We start from the raw sequence: 19,270 nt of genomic DNA, 5'->3' as shown, positions 1-19,270 counted from the left end.
TGGGAGAGGTGAATCCGTGTCAAGTTACTATGTTGAAGAAAAATGTTTTCACCAGACCCAACAAAAAACTGAAAGGAAAAGCGAAGAACAGATTATTACAAATCGATGAAGTATATGAAATACTTTCGAAAATTCTCATTGCCAGATAAGATTAAATGATTATTATTTATTACGATCGATGAAGCATTTATCTAGCAAATTTGCTGCACCATATAAATCCTTGGATCTCTTCTCCAACAGCAACACAGCTGATATAGTTAACCTGTTTTCTGATACTGATATGGCACAAACGTGAGTGCCAAGTTTTCCGGCACATGTCCAGACAAGTTCAGGCAATGTTTTCGCTACTACTAATAATGGCAACTTGCGGTGCAACCGGATTTGCGCATATTCCACCCACCCCCTCTCCCGAACTTTCCCAATATCCCAGGCCTACTGCCACCTGGGATCCCAGGCCTATTTCCACCCAGAACTCCTGGAGTATTTCCGCCGGGGATCCCAGGCATATTTCCGCCCGGGATTCCAGGGCTACGGCCGCCAGTGGACCCGACTGAGATAGCAAAGTGTCGGTCTTCACTTCAGAGCATTCCAGGGTGTGCACAAGAAATTATTACCACAATCTTTACCAGTAAATTTTCACTAGGCCCTGCTTGTTGCAAGGCCTTCGTCGAGGTTGACGAGAAATGCTTGCTGAAGTTGTTCCCGTTGTTTCCTTCCATCTCCGCGTTGCTTAAGAACAACTGTGCTCAAGTGAATGCTGCTCCTCCTAATGCATCTGGTTCAAATTAGTAGGCAGTTGATCTTGTTTTCAATTAGTCAGAGACATGCTGGGTTTAGGCCTTTTGGTTTTTACCTTGGGTGCCATTTTCCTTGGGTTTTGGAGACTTGGATCTCACTAAAGTAAGACAATAACAGCTTATGATCTCATTAAAACAACTCTCCCCCTCTATCTCAAAGAAATTGTTCGATCTTATTTTGATCTATCCACCCCAGTGATCCATGAATCCAGATCCTAATGCATACGCATTTAAATTGTTAAATGCGAGCAAGAATTCACAAGAACAGTTAGAACATTTCATTCACATTTCAAAATCCAGCAGATAATCCCAGCACCGCATTAACGAATCATGATTCACAATTTGTATCATAGGAAACCTGGAAAATGCAAAGAGAAAATAATTTAACATAACACTGGAGATTGAATTACAACTGTCCAACCAGGATGAACAAGATGAAATGAAAACAAAGGGATGCACAATGAAAGCAGAAAAAGTATAAACTGCGGTTTTCTGCTCGACAATCCTAAGTATTTTATTTGTAAAAATATACTGATGACTAAGAATAATTCACAAGTAAATGAAGATACACGTATATCAAATTTTCAAAAAAAAAACCAAATGTGTAATTTCAGCTCCGTTTGACATTGAGGACAATGCTCGTTGACCAGTTCCATGTACCTGGTGAGGAGAAAAGACATTTTCAGGTTCATTGCTGAGTTAGAACCCCAAATCCCATATCTAAAAGAGAAAGCCGGAGCGAAGCAGGACCATGAAGAAGCATGTGGGATATGTAGTGCACGGATTTAAGTAAGTATAAAGTAGTGCAAGCACAACTTGCAGGAATCGAGAAGGTGGTATTCGGCTAATCAAGAATCTGAACAGGAAAATGTCGTTTTACATTCTTCCACTTGGAAAATTACAAGCCATACAAAAACCTGAAGAGAATGAAAGTGAAAACTGAGAGACTATAGAAACAAAAAAACTTGCCAACCATAAATTCAGAAAATGCATCTATCAAATACTTTTAAGTCCCAGATTCTACGTAACGAGCATGCAAGGCATGCAAGGGAACAAACATACAACTGAGAGCTAGCAAGGCCGAACTAATAAGTAGACAAGTCCGCAGATAGATAAACCTGGGTTTATTAGTTTTTCATTATTTTGGGTCATTTTTAAAGACCGGTTAATACAAACAAATATGCACGTGCACATAAGCACAAAAGATTAACCTAGGCAAAATGATAAAATTACAAAACAATCAGAATAGGACCATATCCCATATCCAGGTGGCAGGTTCATTGTGAGATGGAAAGCAGGAGAAAGCAAATTTTTTAAAGTAAAAAGATAATATGAAAAGGCAGTTGCAGAATGTAAAATTGCTTACAAGACGAGGCAATCTAGAGAAAGAAGACTTCCAACTAATAAAGGCCCAACATTCTCAGTTCTGTCACATGGCTGGGGTCTAGCTCGGGGGCATTCTTATTATCTTCTCGGTCTTCTACAACATATTCCTGGCATCATAAGATTCTTGATTCAGTTGGAGAAATATAACAAATGCTTCAAAATAACTATTACACCTAGTTTACAAATCTTGGAATCCAGAAGGGTAACATAAAATTTAATAATAAAACTAAGCTGTCTTTGGTAGTCTTGGCGTTTAGAAGTGACAAGGGAAAGATGAATATAAAGCAAGAATTTCAAGAAAACGATCAAGGAAACTTGAGTCCAAAATGGACAAAGGTACCAGTTAACTTTCAGTTGGAAAAATTACAGTAATCCTCTGTCCACATATTATGTCTATGAAACATCATGTTACGTGTAGAAAATACTCAACGATATAGTTTAGTTAAATGCCAATAAAATTCAGTACGAACGGTTTTAGTTCATATTAAGTTCCAAGTATCAGAAACTAGACCTTTGTTAATTCTTGTTTGGCAAGAACATGATAATGCCGTTCGTTGATTCTCTGTCCACATATTATGGCTATGAAGAAGCCATAAAGCAAACCCACCAAAACAATAGCTAAAACTGCAACAAGTGAACAAAATAATGCATGCAATTAGTGTAATCACCATGTCTTACACCGAGAACATAAATATTTTATAGGGAGTTCAGAGGGCAGCGAGAAGTTTGCATACCAGCCATAGTATAAAACCCATACGGGTGCTCCTCATAACCAAACATCTCCCTTAGTTCGTCTCCATAAAATTTGTATACCATCACTCCCAAGAATGCCACAATCTGATGAAGAAAAAAAAATATTCGCAAAATTTTAGGAATGACAAACTAACGGGGAAGTCTTATCTCTTCTGCTTCCATAGCACTTGATAGAACTAACTGAACAACTAACAGTTATGTTTAGAGTAACCAATAGTACAGGTCGTACCCAGTGCACAAGGCTCCCGCTTTACGCAGGGTCTGGGAGAGGTGAATGTCGGCTAACCTTACCCCCATTTATGGAGAGGCTGCTCCCAAAGAGTAACCAATAGTACAAACATTTAAATTGGTAACACGATTAGGATGAGTTCTAACAGTACCCTTATATATTAATTATGAAACATAACAGAACCTTGCAAATATGTGCTACAACTGACTCTTGCTAACCTATCAAACAACACTTTCAGTTTCTAATTAATTCTTCTGTGGCCTGTGCAAGCTGAATAAAACTTAACGGAAAATGCCTAACTTCTTTTATTTGGGAAGAACTACCTATTTGATAAAATGATATGATTCATGAATCACATTAATTTGTTGTAAACATACCAGCTGCACGATGATGAAAATGAATGCATGATCTCTAGCAACAAGGAACTGAAATTTCAATCTCAACCACCAGCGATCGGGAGGGACATTCGCTCTTAATATGAACACTGCCCTGCATTCTGTACAATGAGCAAAAGCAAAGCCCTCCTGAAGAAATAAATATATGAATAATTAATACCAAGCTTCTACAAAAGAAACAGCCTTTGAAGAAATAGATAAAATAGATAAACATAACAAGAATTTCACCTCAATTATGTGCAATTTCATTATTCTAAAATGAATATTAAAAATAAAATAAAAAATAAAAAAAGCATCTGCAGATCACAAGGAAAGAGCAGGGATGAAGAAAATCTTCACCTTTGTTGACCTCCAATTATCAAGACATGATCTATGGACATACTTCTGAGTACCTCTGCAATGGCATGGAGCAATTAAGTCTTCCCCTGAAAGACAAATAAAGAACGCTAAGATATTTGAATTTCCTAGCCGCCAAATAATTATAGATTGAAAAGGTATTGAACTATAATTACTTTAACCAGCAAGTTACATGTATATCCTCTACATCATCTAAATTAAAAAATTAATGGTGACAGTAAACTGAAGATACACAGAGAAATGCAAAACATATAGGACCTTCTTCAGTATCAAGGCAAATACGACACTGTGGTTGCTCTGCGTTGACCAACTTAGAATTTTCATTGACGTCAAAAATTTGTGCCTCTTCATCAACAGCAGGAAAATCACCTAGCACAGCTGTAATTTCACATGAGGATGAAGATTCTGCAGGTCTCTGTGAAATGTCAGACTGACATAAGATGGGTTCACATTCTGTAATATCTTCCTTATGACTATCATTTGGTACTAATTGCATTGCGAAGAATGTCGAGTCAGGAATACAAAGAAAAAATCATTGCCAGTGCTATAGCTCCTATAGACCATTTCAATCGGAACTAAGAAAAAACCTATAAAAAAATAGATGAAAAGTACAATGGTTAGGAACTTGCACTACATGTCAAATTGTTGCTACTAGTTCTATGGAAATTAAAATCACGTTCCTGTACTAAAAATAATAATTTGACATTCCAAACTGCTCTAAGAACTTTCCATAAAACATCCATATGCACAAGTATGAAATAGATACATAGTGTTTAGACTACCAATATCCATGTAACAACATCGGCAGAAATTTCGAGAATTCAAAAGAAGCAAAATGCTAACTATGGAGATACCAAATACCGATCAAGAACAAAAGGAGCATAACAAACGATTATTACTGATTACGTTCATCGTATGATTCCAAGCTCTTGCAACCAACCTAACGTGTAACATGGCCTAATTACTTGACTTATGATAAAAAAAAATTATCGTTCTCTGTTTTTATTTATCGAAAAAGAAGACCATTTGAATTTTCTTAAATGGATAATCCGTGATAATTATATATAATTTGCATAAAATTTCCAACTTTATTAATCTGGTCTGTATAGCATCAACTTCAGCTCCAGCTTTTAACTTCCCTAATTATATAACTTGGAGTCCATACAAAAAAGCTTAATTTCTTCCCAGAAAAATAAATCACTAAATAAATAATCAAGCATGCAATTAATAAATTATATACATAATCAAAACCCTAAAAATGTGATTAACGTATACAAACTTTTCACCAAAAGGAACGAGAGTCAATCAACAAATTAACAAAATTGCGAGCGAAGATTGAACTTTTATGAGATCAATTAGGGGGGCTGACCTGAAACTTAGCAGTAGGGGACAATCGCCATGGTACTGAAACAATGCAGGCATCGATTGGATGGGGAATTTGAGAATCCAATTCTAGGGTTCTTATGAATTGAAGCGAAACGGTGGACTTTGAAGAGTTCGACGATGATTGACAAAATTTGGGATTTTTGGTTTTTTATTTTTTTAATTTTAAATTGTATTCGTATTTGGAGGCAGGCCTTGAAAAGTAAAGAGGCACTTGTTTGCTAACAATCAAAATGAATAAATTTTTTGCAAATCACCCTTTACTACAGTGTTGTCTTTGCATGGTATGAATTCGAACTCTGTCAACTTTTTAATCTAATAAATTCATCATATTTGGAACAAAATGAATATTTTTTTTTTTACTTAAAAACAAAACCATAGCAAACAAAAAATGATTTTGGATGCATAAAATAATCAAGTCAATAAATAATGTCGTGTTCGGATTCCAATTCTTTTCCCTCTATAATTGAAATATATTTAATGTAAATTATCCACCATTTCTTAAAAAAATAAAAATAAACAAGGTTGTGTTTGATCATCACGTTACAGTCCTATTAGATTAGGAATGTGATTGTGTAAATCCTAGTAGATATGGAAATGTATCTTATATTCCTATTAGGAGTAGATTACCTATTAAATGTTGTAATCATAAAGGGTAAGGAATTAACCTTTCCTACTACTATAAATAAAGGCACAATGAGGTGGAATAACATACACCTACAATTACACATCTCTCTCTTCTTCTTCTCCATTGCCGCACATTTCTCTCTCTCTATGGCCTCTATAATTGTTCAGTAAATTATGCCTACAACACGTTATCAGCACGCTCTTGACACTAAAGAGAGTTTATTCTTCAATCAGGGGAGTATTATGTTTTAATCATTCTTTTTGTGTTCAATTTATTGTTTTGAATTGATCTACATGCTATTGATTCAATTTAATTTTTCTTTGTTGAACGTGATACAACGCATTGGAGATGCAATTCCAGCTTTCCGAGAAGGATCTTCTACAAATTCAAAGGTTTTTGTTGTTTTTTGCCAATCAGATACGCTTAAAATAAAGTAAGATATTTGAAACGACCTTGAAGCATGAAAACATTCCTCATGATGCATGAACTCCCCTATGTTTATATTTTCCTTCCGATATATATATTATATATGTTCATATATTTGTCAATATATATATATATATATATATATATTTGCTTCATGCATCGCATAATTAAATTGTTATGTGGAATATGTGAGTCAAAGTATCAAATTAAATTAGAAGCAAATATGGGTTTCCTAAACCCTAAGGGATTTTCGAAAAAAAAGGGAATTGGGCATGGTGCGGCACACCCACCACACCATCACTGTGCAAACAGAAACCAAGCTTCAGCCTGGGGTCAATTTGACTGGCCTAAAGCCCTCAGCTTGTTTGTACCTTGACCCATGGCCTGCTGCTTTTTCTCGAACCGAACCAAGCCTCGGCTTGGGTTCCATGCAGCCCAGGCCTGCAGCCTTCATCCAATTCAGCTCAATTAGCTGAGTTTTTTGCCACGACCTGTGTACTTCATGCAGCCCACATGGTTAGGCTTGGTCCCTGCAACCAGCCCATACGGCTGGGATTAGCTCCTACGTGCCCAGAACCCACGGCCAACTTGCGCTGGTTATCACCTGTGCCCCCCCTTTCGGCCCAGATTTGAAACCCAGTTATAGCTAGGATTTCACCTCATCCTCGTGACCTGAAGTTCGCACCCGAGGCCCTTTTTGGGCCCTGCCTTTTCTACTTAAGGCACCAAACTTGTGCCCCTTACCCACGGCACCTAGCCCAAATTATTTTGGGGCTATACTTTCAATCCAATAATATTATTTTAATTTTATTTCGCTTCTACAATCGACCATGTATGGCCCGATTTATTGAATTAATTAAAAGTGACCTGCAGTCCATTAATCTGATAATGAATTCAAAATTATTGACCTGAAGATTACTTTTGGACATTAACGATTCAATAATTTATTTTTATACTTTGAACCGTTAACATACTTTCGTAGTCCCGAAGCACTCACACTTAAGTTCCTAAAGCAACCCAAATCCACTACACTTAGTTGTATATTGCATTCTGTGTTCTTGTAGGAACCTCTCTTTTATGAATTAAACGTTCATAAACTAAATTGAACCTGTAGTTTCAAATTTAGTGCCTTTGAAACCCGAAGTTTTCATAAAACAAAACACCCATGAAAACCCGACGTTTTTCATGAAAACCATGTCTTAGAACTCAAATGTTCTAACTTTGATGCTTATGGATGATTCATTCCCTTAGCACCAATCACAATATTGTTTCCCCTAATTCAGTGGATTGTCGAACAGTCACAAGTTTGATTTTCCTGATTTGGAAGTTTCTAATAGAAACCACTATATGTGGGGTACAAGACGTGAATCTCCACTTAACTATCAAGAAGCTAAGAAACCATTGAAGCCAACAACGACATGGAAGAGTTGAATAAGCCTCCGCCATGATTTTCATTCGAAGACTTATGCTCAAAGCATTACAAATGGAAATACCTCCCAATCAAGGATTCCATGGCTCTTTGGCTTACTTTTACGGATTGTCTAATCATGAAAGACATTTCCTGAAGCACACCATGATTACATCCATGAATGAGTACAATTCTGAAGTTTATAAATCTGGTCGAATTTTGACTAGAGAATACTTTTCTCGTCCTTCCTTGTTTCTAACTCGCCCCTGAAGCAGCAGTGTAGATAGCGGAAGGTTACCAAAGTCTCGAATCTGATTACTACCACAAACATATGGTAGAATCAGGGCCTGCCAAGGTGTGGTATCATGCCCGAAGCATGATCTTTGGTACCTAAGACCTAAAACTTCAAGAATAAGGGAAAATATTCCCGAACCTTAACCCTGCATAATCTATTTTCGTTTCAATGGAATAAACCATTGGTTATGCACATATTCGTGCCCCTACCAATGTTGTTAAGGAAGTACCATTCTAGTAGTCAATATGCAAGACTGATTTTGCTCCACCAAAGACCGTTGGAAGAGCAGAATTTTGACATGGATAACCTTGTTGGCCGTATCCCCTTAGTAAACAATTTACTTTATGAACATTTTTCCATGTTCTTGGATTCAAGTTTGGTGTATGTTTTACTTATGAATAATCTTATTGATATTGTCCTCGAATATGAGTTAATTGAATCATGTTTCTTAATACATGTGACCGATTCAATTAAACACGTGATTAAGTAGGAATGTGGGAAAGTTAGTTATCTGGATGAATGTGTACTACGCACACATGAATGCATACTACGCACACTAACTTTACACCTAAATCACATCTCTAACAATGACTTCAGGTCTATCCAACCTGATTAAAAGCAATGGCACGCTCCTCATTGTATGAATGATATTGAATCACCTTTTAAGGGACCTTAAATTTTCCCTGACGTTGAGTTTTTAAGGATATTCGAGATGACAGTGATCATAAATGAAACCACTAAAGAAAATAGAGTGAAATATATTTGCACCATCTCCAAAAATGAGCCTGAAGTTTTGATTTGGGGCAAATGGGTTGTCTCCCAACTAGGAACACACCACATGTGGCCGGCTTGGAGTTGGGTGATTGAACAGTTTACTTGTTTTGGCACGACCATTTGCGACACTTAGGTCGAACACTGATGTTATGACGCATCTCCTTACCCGAAGTAAGGATCTTATGCCTACAAGCACACTTTGCCAAGCCTGCTCATTAGAGAAATCGATTTTCTATATCATCCCTCGCAAAGATACGAAACCACCCTTTTTTTTTACAGTGGATTCAAAGGAATATATGTAGACTAATCCAACCAAAATGCGGATCATATAAATACTTATGGTTTTGGTTGATGAATCGAAAAACTGGTCACATGTTTGTCCACACACATTGCTGCTAAACCTCCTGGCCGATTAAGGGTTCACCACCCTACTTATCCCTTAAAGTCCGGCAGATTGGATAATGCTGGAGAGTTTACATCGACGGTTTTCGATAAAATATTGCATGTATTTTGGGTTTATAATTGAACATTAAATTCCCATGTTCACCCTAAATAGCCTCGCCTAGCGATCATAAAGCGCAATTTAAATGATTGCCCGAATTTTGGTAAACATACCAAGTTTTTTGGTTTTTTCCTAGGGCTATGCAATCTTATACGCAGCTATGTTGGTCCGCATTGAGGCTCATTGCCACCCAACCTATATGACGTTACATTTGGTTACTGGGTACGAACCTGACGATTTTTGTATTTACGCATTTAGGTGCGCATTCCATGTGCCAAGTTGCGCCGCCACAACATACCACCATGGGTCCTCAAAGAAGGATGTGTATCTTTTGTCGATCATGATTCTCCTTCACAAGCTCTCTTTGAGCCCTTGCACGCAATCTCTTTACCGCTCATTTGTGGGTTGTCACTTTAATAAGACAGTCTTCCCGCCGTTAGGGGGAGATAAGAACGTCAACATTCCTGGAAAATGACATGAATTTACGTGGACGTTGCCCATTATATCTCATCTCGATCCCCATACCACACAAGTGTGATAAGCAAGTGCGATGAATACTAGTTTTCAGAATGTTTCTTCAGACATATTCCTCCGATCTAGCTAAAGTGACGAGATCATATACCAGCTGCAAACATGCCTACAAGGATAGATGTACTTAACGGGTGTCGAGTCAACATCCTTGGAGGGTGTGCTGCCTATGTTGGAAGGTCTGGACGCCCTTGTTGGACAGTCCGATACACCGGCGGATAGAAAATCAATCTGTCTTAGCCTGGAGCACGACAGATCATTCGATTCGTAGGATTCACTTCCCTAGAAGAGGAAGATACGGCACAACAATGAATCTAAACTCGATCGATGTCTCAAATCATTTCCATCTTATGAGATTAATCCAAATTACTCCCGAGACTTGAAGTTCTTAGTCCAGTAAACTAGTTTGGATGAGAAAATGGAATTGAAATGAGATTATCATTGATGATGTTTTCACTTATATGGTAGCTACCGACATAAATGAAAAGCGACGATATCAAATCGTGTTCCGTTGATTAACGACAACGTAGAACTAATTGGACAACTAAAGTTACAATCCAGGTCAAACAGCGTGAAGTAATTCAAATTTTTTCTGCGTTCTCAATAATGACAAAGCAAATATTTACAGTGACAAGAATCTCATCTCTCCGATTTTCAATCAGAAAATTAATTGTCACAAAGAATATAAATTGTTACAAAATAAGATCAACATACTCATTCACTTTCACTGCATGCAGGTCTTCAACTAGTTGAGGGGTAAAAAAAAACCCATGTGATGAGAGATGAATCGTAATGGTCAGTTAGCAGAAATCAAGGATGTGTTAGAAGTAATCACTTGCAGCTTCAAATCTCTGGTAAATCCAAATCCCTGGAGGTAAAAGTAAAACCCAAATGCAAGCAAACATATATTACAGCTTTACAGTTTGACTGCTCCTGATTTTCTCTTTGTTTTTCGCGTTTCCATTTTGTATTTGTAATGAGAAAAATCTACTGAGACTTAGCACCACAGTTGCAGCATTTTTCTATGAACCACGCTAACCTGTTTTCACAAAAGGAAATAGATAGCAGTATTACTCAAATTAACTGAATAAATTGAACGCAAAATGCTATATGGTTAACTTTGCGCAATAGTTGCAAGGTGCTTGTAACTCATTATAAAAGAGCGTTTACCCTCGCAAGTGAAACACTTGAATGGGTTGACTTTCTTAACTACCAGTCAACTCATAGATAGGTTAATTTCCTTCTGAGGGTCTTCAAACTGTTTTTAACAATCTACATTTTTCACTGTTAACTGTCTGCAGTGGTTGTTTTTTACCTGTGTGTTTCTACGTTTGCTCAGCTCTGATTGGTAGGTCTAGGCTTTTGGATGATTGGATCAAAGAAAGTACATCAGTGTGGATTTACCATGGTTCTCAAATAAAAGGAAGTAAAAAAGTAAAAGCCTATACCAGTCAAAATCCTCAACCAGGATCATCTGCTGCATACAGTAGCTTGAATTGCATTGCCATGATTCTCAAATAAGGAAGTATAAATCATTTCCCATTTAAATGTTGGAAAAATCAGTGTTTAAAAACTAATTATGTTTCTTTAATTGATCACTACTGCAAAAACTACACCGATTCAAAACTCTGAAATTCTAATGCAAAAATACATGTTTTGATTAACTAACTAATCTATATTTCATCCAATATGGTAAGCAAAAATTTGACTAAGAACGGTTCCCCTAAATGCTAATTAATGCTGTTGTTATCTAAGTTTGTAATGAGATAGAAAGCACTTACAAGTCTACAAGGCATGAGCTTTTGGAATCCGAATCCTCGGGTGGTCTCCGATAATCCAACGAGAATGGTGATGGTGCTGCAGGACTACTAGGGAGCTTCTGACCATGAGGCAGAAGAGGGAGGTTCTCCGCGGACGCGTGGCTCGAGGGAGGCTGAGAGAAAGGCAGCGAAGGGGAGGGAGACGGCGAGAATGTGTCCCTTTGGTTGCCGGGTCCTACACTAATTGGAAGTGGAGAGGGAGGTGTTGGAGGAGATGGTGTTGGAGGAGATGATGTTGGAGAAGCGTAGGCTTTTTTCTCATCATCGTCCTCCATTGAAATATTTTGCACAACATGCAGATTAATGTTTGATTACCCATCCACATAGAAGTAGGCTGCTCTGCCCATCTTGGTTTGTAAAATTCTGCAGAGGAATCCCACCTAGGCCTTTGAGAGTTCCTTGTAGTGATATAATTCTGCTCAAATTCCCTTGATGTTAATGACTCTCGCAAAGGCAGTCCTTGTGGTGGTGCAAATCTAGGATGCATGAATCTCATCTTTGCACAGCTCTTAAAATCAACAAACTAAAACCTACAAAAATAAAGATAAAATCAACCAGTAAAGAAAAAAGATATATACACAAATACTTGCAAGAGCATAAGGTTGTCGTAGTGTAGCAGCTCAAGCAAGGTCGTTTTCCACAGAAATTGATTGAATAATTTATATTTAAACTAATCCTTAGCTAATTATTTAGAACAAAATTTCTATAAGGTTGATTTGGGAATTTAAAATAATAAAAACGAATTTTAAAATAAAACAATTAAAGAAGTTAACAAAGAAAAACTAAAGAAAATAGTTTTGAAAATAAAGCTAAAAACCTAGGGTTGCGCCGTCCCCTTAACAATCCTATGTAGTTTTACCAATTACTTATGAATTACACATGCAACTTTGAAGGTTAGGTTTTCCTTATGCATATTCTCCTCGTGATATTCAAGCAAGAACGTAAATCTAACACGCAATCTGCCTGTGATATTTAGATCAAATATAAACATGCAAGACTCATTAAGTTTTATGAAAACCTTTTGAAAAACCATGCTACCCCTAAGAGCGTGATATTCGCCTTAGGTGAAATTACAATTATTAACCACAAGAAGCAATACTCAATCCTCCAGTGATATTCCGACCAAATTGCATCCGATTACTTATCTAAACATCCTAATGGTAGCTAAGCATTAAGACATAGAGATAGTTCAAGCACAATGATTAATAATTCAAAGTATACATGCATAATATCATAAGCAATTGAATAAAGACTACATATTCATGCTAAGGCTCAAGGCTTCGCCCTAGCAAACGAAAATTAGTTACTAACAATCATACAACGAAATATTATTAAAAATAAGGATAGAGAACACCTTGAAAATAAACTTCAAAGTCTCTCTAAATTAGTGCGTGCGTTCTCTCCTATGTTGCCTCTCTTCCTCAACCCTAATGGCTAAAAGTCTTATTTATACTACTGCAAAATAAAACCCTAAAAGGTCTTAGAATAAAACTAGGAAATCAAATAAATTGAAATAAAATAGGAAACATAATTCTAAATTAACTACATAAATTCGCCCAAAATCTGCACAGCCTCAAAACAGCCACGTTTCTGGATCTTCAGGGCTCCGAAACAGGTCCAAAAAGGCTAGAAATAAAGCTTGAGATGTCCTGAACATAATTGCAGAAGGCTTTGAACTCAAAAGACATCATCTTAGACGCCAAAAAGCCCAAAGAAACCCAATACGTCAGTTTAACAGCACTGCACGCTGCTCCTTTATTCTATCGCCAGAAAATCATCGCTTGGTATAAAAATCTGATATTTTGATATGATCAAGCCAAGTGACTCACGAACGTCCTCCAACTAGAGTTACTCCAAAATTCATCCGTTTGACCACGTTTTGCTCCAGAAGACGTCGAAAGTCCTATATCGAAAATACAATTCAAAGTATCAAAATTCTTCCAAAATAATATCCAAAATATACTAAAAATAGGGAATAATATAAAAAATGTCGTACCCAGTGCACAAGGCTCCCGCTTTACGCAGGGTTTGGGAGAGGTGAATGTCGGCTAGCCTTACCCCCATATAATATAAAATTCACTTATCAATGTTCTCTCTCCCTCTCTCTTTCTTGGCCTTGGAAGTATGTAATTAGGACAATATGTCCCTCTGAGGCAAAGTCATGACTTTCCCGGGAGTTTTATTTTTGTTTGAATCTTAGGTATAACCTAACTGTCATGGGCACTCCTCAGCTGCTCATTCCTTGGATATGGGATAAACAATACCATGGATACCAGAAACAATTTGGATCCACTTTTGTTTTTCATTTTTTTTTGACACACATGAATTAGAATCATAAGAGGTCGCACTTGGTGAGATGGCAAGTGCCTTCGCCCATGAGCGGTAGGTCTCGGGTTCGAGACTTGGGAGCAGCCTCTCCATAAATGGGGGTAAAGGTTAGCCGACATTCACCTCTCCCAGACCCTGCGTAAAGCGGGAGCCTTGTGCACTGGGTACGACCTTTACGACCTTTACATGAATTAGAATCATACACTCCTTTTAGTCCTTAAGTAAACACATGAGTAAAAATGATATCCATTCCTTATAAGTAAACATGCCTTCAACATATTTTAACGCTTACATTCTATTTGGATAAAAAAAAAATTAAAATTACTAAGGAATTTTAAAATGATAGAAATTGAAATGACGGAATTTAATTTTCTTGGATTTGTGAATTTTCTTGTTTGGTTAACCTAAAAGAACAATAAAATTTGAATACGAAATTTTTATTTTTAAACTCTCACTTATAGAAATTGAGAAATGACACATCTTTCCATAAAATTTACACTATGTTTGGATGAGTGAAATAAACTTGGAATTTTGGTAAAAGTTAGAATTTATAAATTGATATGCGCCAATTCCCTTATTTAGATTCATAAACATAGAAACTTAGAATTTCTGCGTGGAAAAAAAACTTCGAATTTGGGATCTCCAATTCCCAAGTTCAATTCCATGTAAATAGGTGTCATTTCCCAATTTCTATGATTGAGTTAAAAATAACAAATTTCGTATTCAACTCCATTGTTCTTTTAGGTTAACCAAACAAGAAAATTTACAAATTTTAGAAAATAAAATCTTGTCATTTCAATTTCCGTCATTTTGAAATTCCTTAGTAATCTTAAATTTCTTCGTCCAAACATAATGTTAAACTTGGGAATTGTAGGTCTCAAATTCTAAGTTTTTTTTCCATGCGGAAATTCTAAATTTCTATGTTTATAAATCTAAACAAGAGAATTGGTGAATGTCAATTTATAAATTCTGATTTTTGTCAAAATCTCAAATTTATTTCTCTCATCCAAACATAATATTATATTTTAGTAAATGTAGGAAATCATAACTATTTTGTTCTCATTCTCTATAAGTAAATTGTGTATCATGGTTTAGTTGGACACCAATCCTGTTTTTAATAGGTTTGTACCAAGGTCCTGGACCCTATATATAAGTACAGGTTGTTTGCAGGTTGATTAGAAGCTGTGACCTACCAAATTTAGATTGATCAGAAATTTCAATGGAGAATGAGAATGAGATTTGATTCTATTTTAATTTTAATGAAATTTCTGACCGAGAACAAAATCCTCTCAGGTCTTGTCACAAACTGTGATTTTATACGACACTTACATATAGGTTTTTTTAGTTAAAATGGTCTATATATTTGCAATTTATAGGATTGGTTTTTGAGTTTATCCACTATCAATCATTTTGATAATTCCGTGAAAAAAATTCATTAAATAAGAATGAAATTGCAAAAATACCGTCAATTTTTGTCCAATCATTTTCTTATTATTTATTAAATTGAGAATACTTTTGTCATTCTAGTCCTTATTTAACATAATTTTTCATGGACGAACAAAAATGATTGATGGTGGCGAAACTCATGGACTTCTTCTATTGATTTCAAATCTCAGGGATAAAAGTGAGGAGTTAAGCTAATCTTAGAAATCATTTTTGACACACCCCGACCCGGAACGTCCACCTGGACTCCGAATCGAGCTATGTTGGCCGACACCTGGAAGGTGACGAAGCCATAAAGTGTAGTGATGTGGAAATGTGAATAAATTAAAACCTAGAAGTGCCTAATTATAAGAGTGCGCTATGAGCGGAAATGAACCCAATTCACACGTGATGACAGAGCATAAGTACAGTACAATAAAATAGGATGAGAAATTATATCATCGAAGGTAACCGTCTACCCCAAGATTTTGCCAAGAATCCTCGTCGATATGAAAGCTCGGCTACTAAAACCTGGAGGGGCGAAAAACAAGGGTGAGTGGGCTTGAAAATAAAGTTTTAATAAAAACCTTTGAAAACGTTATAACACCTCGTTGTAAAGCATGTATAGTTCCCAAAATATACATACTACGTATAGTATGAAGATACTTATCGTAGCCTGCACATCGTAAATAAGGCATGACATCCCAAAATCCCAAAATCTCAACAATAATATAAGTAAAATCAGGTGCTTAACAACCTATGCTAGCACACCAGTCAGAGTCGCCTAATGCGACCTGTACGACTGAACTAATTTGCTCATCCATCTATGCTAACACATGAGTCGGAGTCACCTAATGTGACCTGTACGACAGGACTATGTGTAATAATAAACGTTGTAGTGCTACAATCATGTGAAGACTAGCGCTATTCGCTGTCACATACGAGTCAAAATTGCCTATTGCAATATATACGACAGGACTAACACCTACTTGGATCCAAGGCGAGCGTGCGGTGCTGATGTGAACAACACGTGAAAGACTAGCCTAGCCCTGGGTTGAGCACTAACACCTGGGTGTAGCAATGATGAGCATACTATATGAATATATGCATGCCATAATGATTCAATAATTCCAATCAACATAATAACCTTACCTGAACTTACCTGCGCATCCTGTAATTATTTTAGCATTTCGCAACAGTACAACATTTATGAGCAGGTAAAATGTATACGAATATGCCATGACAATATATTTCATATATTTCGTCATTTCACTAATTCTTATAAACTTTAGTCAAAGCTAGGCATACGTAAGGAATTCTTTTCCAAATGCATAAATGGAAACTATCAATCATATATATACACATATACATATATATATATACACACACACTATAAAAAGGAAAAGACTCGCTCATCTGAAGTCTGCGTTACAACTCCCTAGCACAAATATCGAGGCGTCATGAACAATCGGCTACTAGAAAGTCAATCGATAGAACACGTAACCTACATAAAACACATCCCCAAGGACGTTCTAGAATGATTTGAAACCCATTGACCAAAAGTCAATCGTCAGTCAAAGGTCAATGACAGGGTCCACAATCCTACGTAACTCAATCTAGCAGATCCTTACCTCAAATTTCTGATTCGTACTTCCAAAGATCCACATTATACTTCTAGAACATCATACTAAAATTTCATTACGATCCAATGGTTTGATCTCTGCCAATTGCAAATTCAAGTGGCAGTCAGAGTTTTATTTTACGAGCCTACAAATCCAATTTGGGAAGATCCGTACGTCGGATTCCTGATCCGTAAGTTTTTAATATCCCCAAATATTATGTACTATAACATATTAAATTTTGGTGATGATCCAATGGTCGGACCGTCGATTCATTTAATATCCAAGTGGCAGTCTCTATCAAAACTATAGTCTTACGACGAGATTTCGTTAATCAAACGTCACATATGAAATCAGAGTAACCAAATTAGTCTAGGAAGGGTAGGTGGGGTCTCGGCCCACATGCCATCGCCACGCGCTGCCGCACGCAACGGTCGCCCCCTCCACCGACTCGCCAGAAAATTCAACTAATTCCAAAAAATTTCATATCTTACAGAAATGAAGATCTCAACGAGTAGAGCAAGTTTTATACATGTGGCCAAGTCCAATTTGGTCAGGAAAAGCTTCAAATCGCCACAAACCTACTGGAACCCTAGAATTGGGTGTGCCTCGATTCAACTTCTCTGATGCTTTAACACCCTTATCACTAATTGAAGGAAATTTTTTGTCCTAACTAAGAACATGTGAGAACATTTGAACACATAGGCAAACTAATAACACTTTAAAGTAGGCATGCATTAAAAAACAATTCTAAAACCCATGACTTTCAAAGCCTAGTGAATGGTGAACCACAAGACTCTTTAACAACATTAAAGAGAATGAAGGATTTTGAGATTCATTACCCTTGAAGCTTATCCTTGTTTAAATAAGGGATTCACCCAAGTGGAGGGCTTTCAAGTCACGTCCTAGCTCCTTAGATCTTCCTTGTGATTTTTTTCCTTTTGATACTTCTTTGCTCCTTGAGGGTGTGAGGAAAGGATCTCTAAGAACACCAAAGGTTTGGTGTTTCTAAGTCTCCACACCAAGGATGAGGTGTGAAGATGAAATGGATGACTTAGAGAAAGAAAGATTGCTAGCTATACCTTCTCTAAGTAGCCGGCCTCTATGGAGAAAAAGAGAGAAAAAATTTCTCTTCTTTGCCTCAAGAAACCCTAGTGAGTAAAAGCTATAAAAATGACTTTATACTACCTCACATGTGAGTGGCAAACTTGCAATTAATCCAAGTTTGCATCCACTCACCCTTATGGCCAGCCTTGACTTTGTTATTGGGCTAATTGCCCATTTTGTTTTAGTTGTCATGCAACTTAAACATAATGGGCCTTGTGGACCAAAACACTTTTGGGCCCCCGAGACCTGAAACTAAATTGAAAGCCCAATACGAACCGTTCGTATAATTAATTAACTAATTAATTAAACTTGACCATTCTCAATTAAACCATTTAATTGCTTATCCATCTTATTTATATTTCTTAACTTTCATCCTTACTCGGTGTACGATCCATTAGGTTCCAATTAGCGAGGTAGTGGGCGATTGTTACTCTTAACGATCGATTGTGAATTGAAACCACATTTCAATTCTCCTTTTGATGAAAATTAGTGTTTGCTAATCTTCAAGGCTTTCACAAACCATGAGTGACACCTAGCAGTATGCCATAGTTACCCAAGCTAAGTAATCAATGACCTATCGTAAGAATTGCGACCCTCTTAGAGACCAACCATGCTCTCTCAGAGACGGATGAGGCATGCTGCATAGCTTGCCCTTTGGACAGTTACCCAAAAAGATGGACTGCAGTTGAGCTTCCTTGATGTGACAATTACTGGCAACTCCTGGCTGAGCATTCTATATGTGACCAACTAGCGATCTTCGTGTTACAGAATAGTATTCCCTTCACTCGTTAGAGGAACATCCCTTTTGAGCATCCGCGATGTGACTAACTAGCATTTGTAGCTGAGCATCCTTGATGCAATACATAGGTGATCTCTGTAAGGATACAGAATTCTAACTCCAACTACATGCACGAGGTCCACGCGATTGAGAATCCTTGATGTAACTAGCTAGCGTAAGTAGCTGAGCATCTTGTATGTGACCAACTAGCGATCTCTGCGTATCTCTGGAAACCTAAAGTCCCTGCCAATTCAATGAGCAGCCTACGGTTTCTAGAAGATCCCTAGGAACCTAAAGTCGCTGCCTATTCAACAAACAACTTACAATTTTTGGAG

At 37.0% G+C, this 19,270-nt stretch overlaps 1 protein-coding gene and 2 long non-coding RNA genes across 4 annotated transcripts; all 3 read right to left on the bottom strand.

Annotated features, from left to right (window-relative positions):
- Positions 1–92: 92 nt before the first annotated feature.
- Positions 93–1,155, bottom strand: LOC139193781 (uncharacterized). Its single transcript, XR_011578258.1, has 2 exons — positions 854–1,155; positions 93–766 (listed from the first exon to the last, which is right to left on the bottom strand). It is a non-coding gene; the product is annotated as an uncharacterized lncRNA (long non-coding RNA).
- An 8-nt stretch (positions 1,156–1,163) lies between these two features.
- LOC103405383 (uncharacterized) lies at positions 1,164–5,580 on the bottom strand. Of its 2 annotated transcripts, none has more exons than XM_008344371.4 (8): positions 5,287–5,580; positions 4,176–4,504; positions 3,900–3,985; positions 3,543–3,689; positions 2,918–3,020; positions 2,695–2,807; positions 2,164–2,290; positions 1,164–1,714 (listed from the first exon to the last, which is right to left on the bottom strand). In XM_008344371.4, the coding sequence occupies exons 2-7, from the start codon at positions 4,411–4,413 to the stop codon at positions 2,198–2,200; spliced, it is 780 nt and encodes a 259-aa protein (XP_008342593.3). In that variant the 5' UTR covers positions 4,414–4,504; positions 5,287–5,580; the 3' UTR covers positions 1,164–1,714; positions 2,164–2,197. The 2 variants fall into 2 exon arrangements, with proteins under 2 accessions (XP_008342593.3, XP_008342594.3); XM_008344372.3 differs by having other exon boundaries at positions 1,164–1,457; positions 5,287–5,523.
- A 4,858-nt stretch (positions 5,581–10,438) lies between these two features.
- LOC103417280 (uncharacterized) lies at positions 10,439–12,188 on the bottom strand. The gene is made up of 2 exons (XR_011578090.1): positions 11,643–12,188; positions 10,439–10,900 (listed from the first exon to the last, which is right to left on the bottom strand). It is a non-coding gene; the product is annotated as an uncharacterized lncRNA (long non-coding RNA).
- Positions 12,189–19,270: the final 7,082 nt, after the last annotated feature.

The sequence above is a fragment of the Malus domestica genome, chromosome 17 (genome assembly GCF_042453785.1).
Source record: "Malus domestica chromosome 17, GDT2T_hap1".
Lineage (NCBI taxonomy): Eukaryota > Viridiplantae > Streptophyta > Magnoliopsida > Rosales > Rosaceae > Malus > Malus domestica.
The sequence above is the reverse complement of the archived record's forward strand: the minus strand, read 5'-3'. Positions and strand labels throughout refer to the sequence as shown.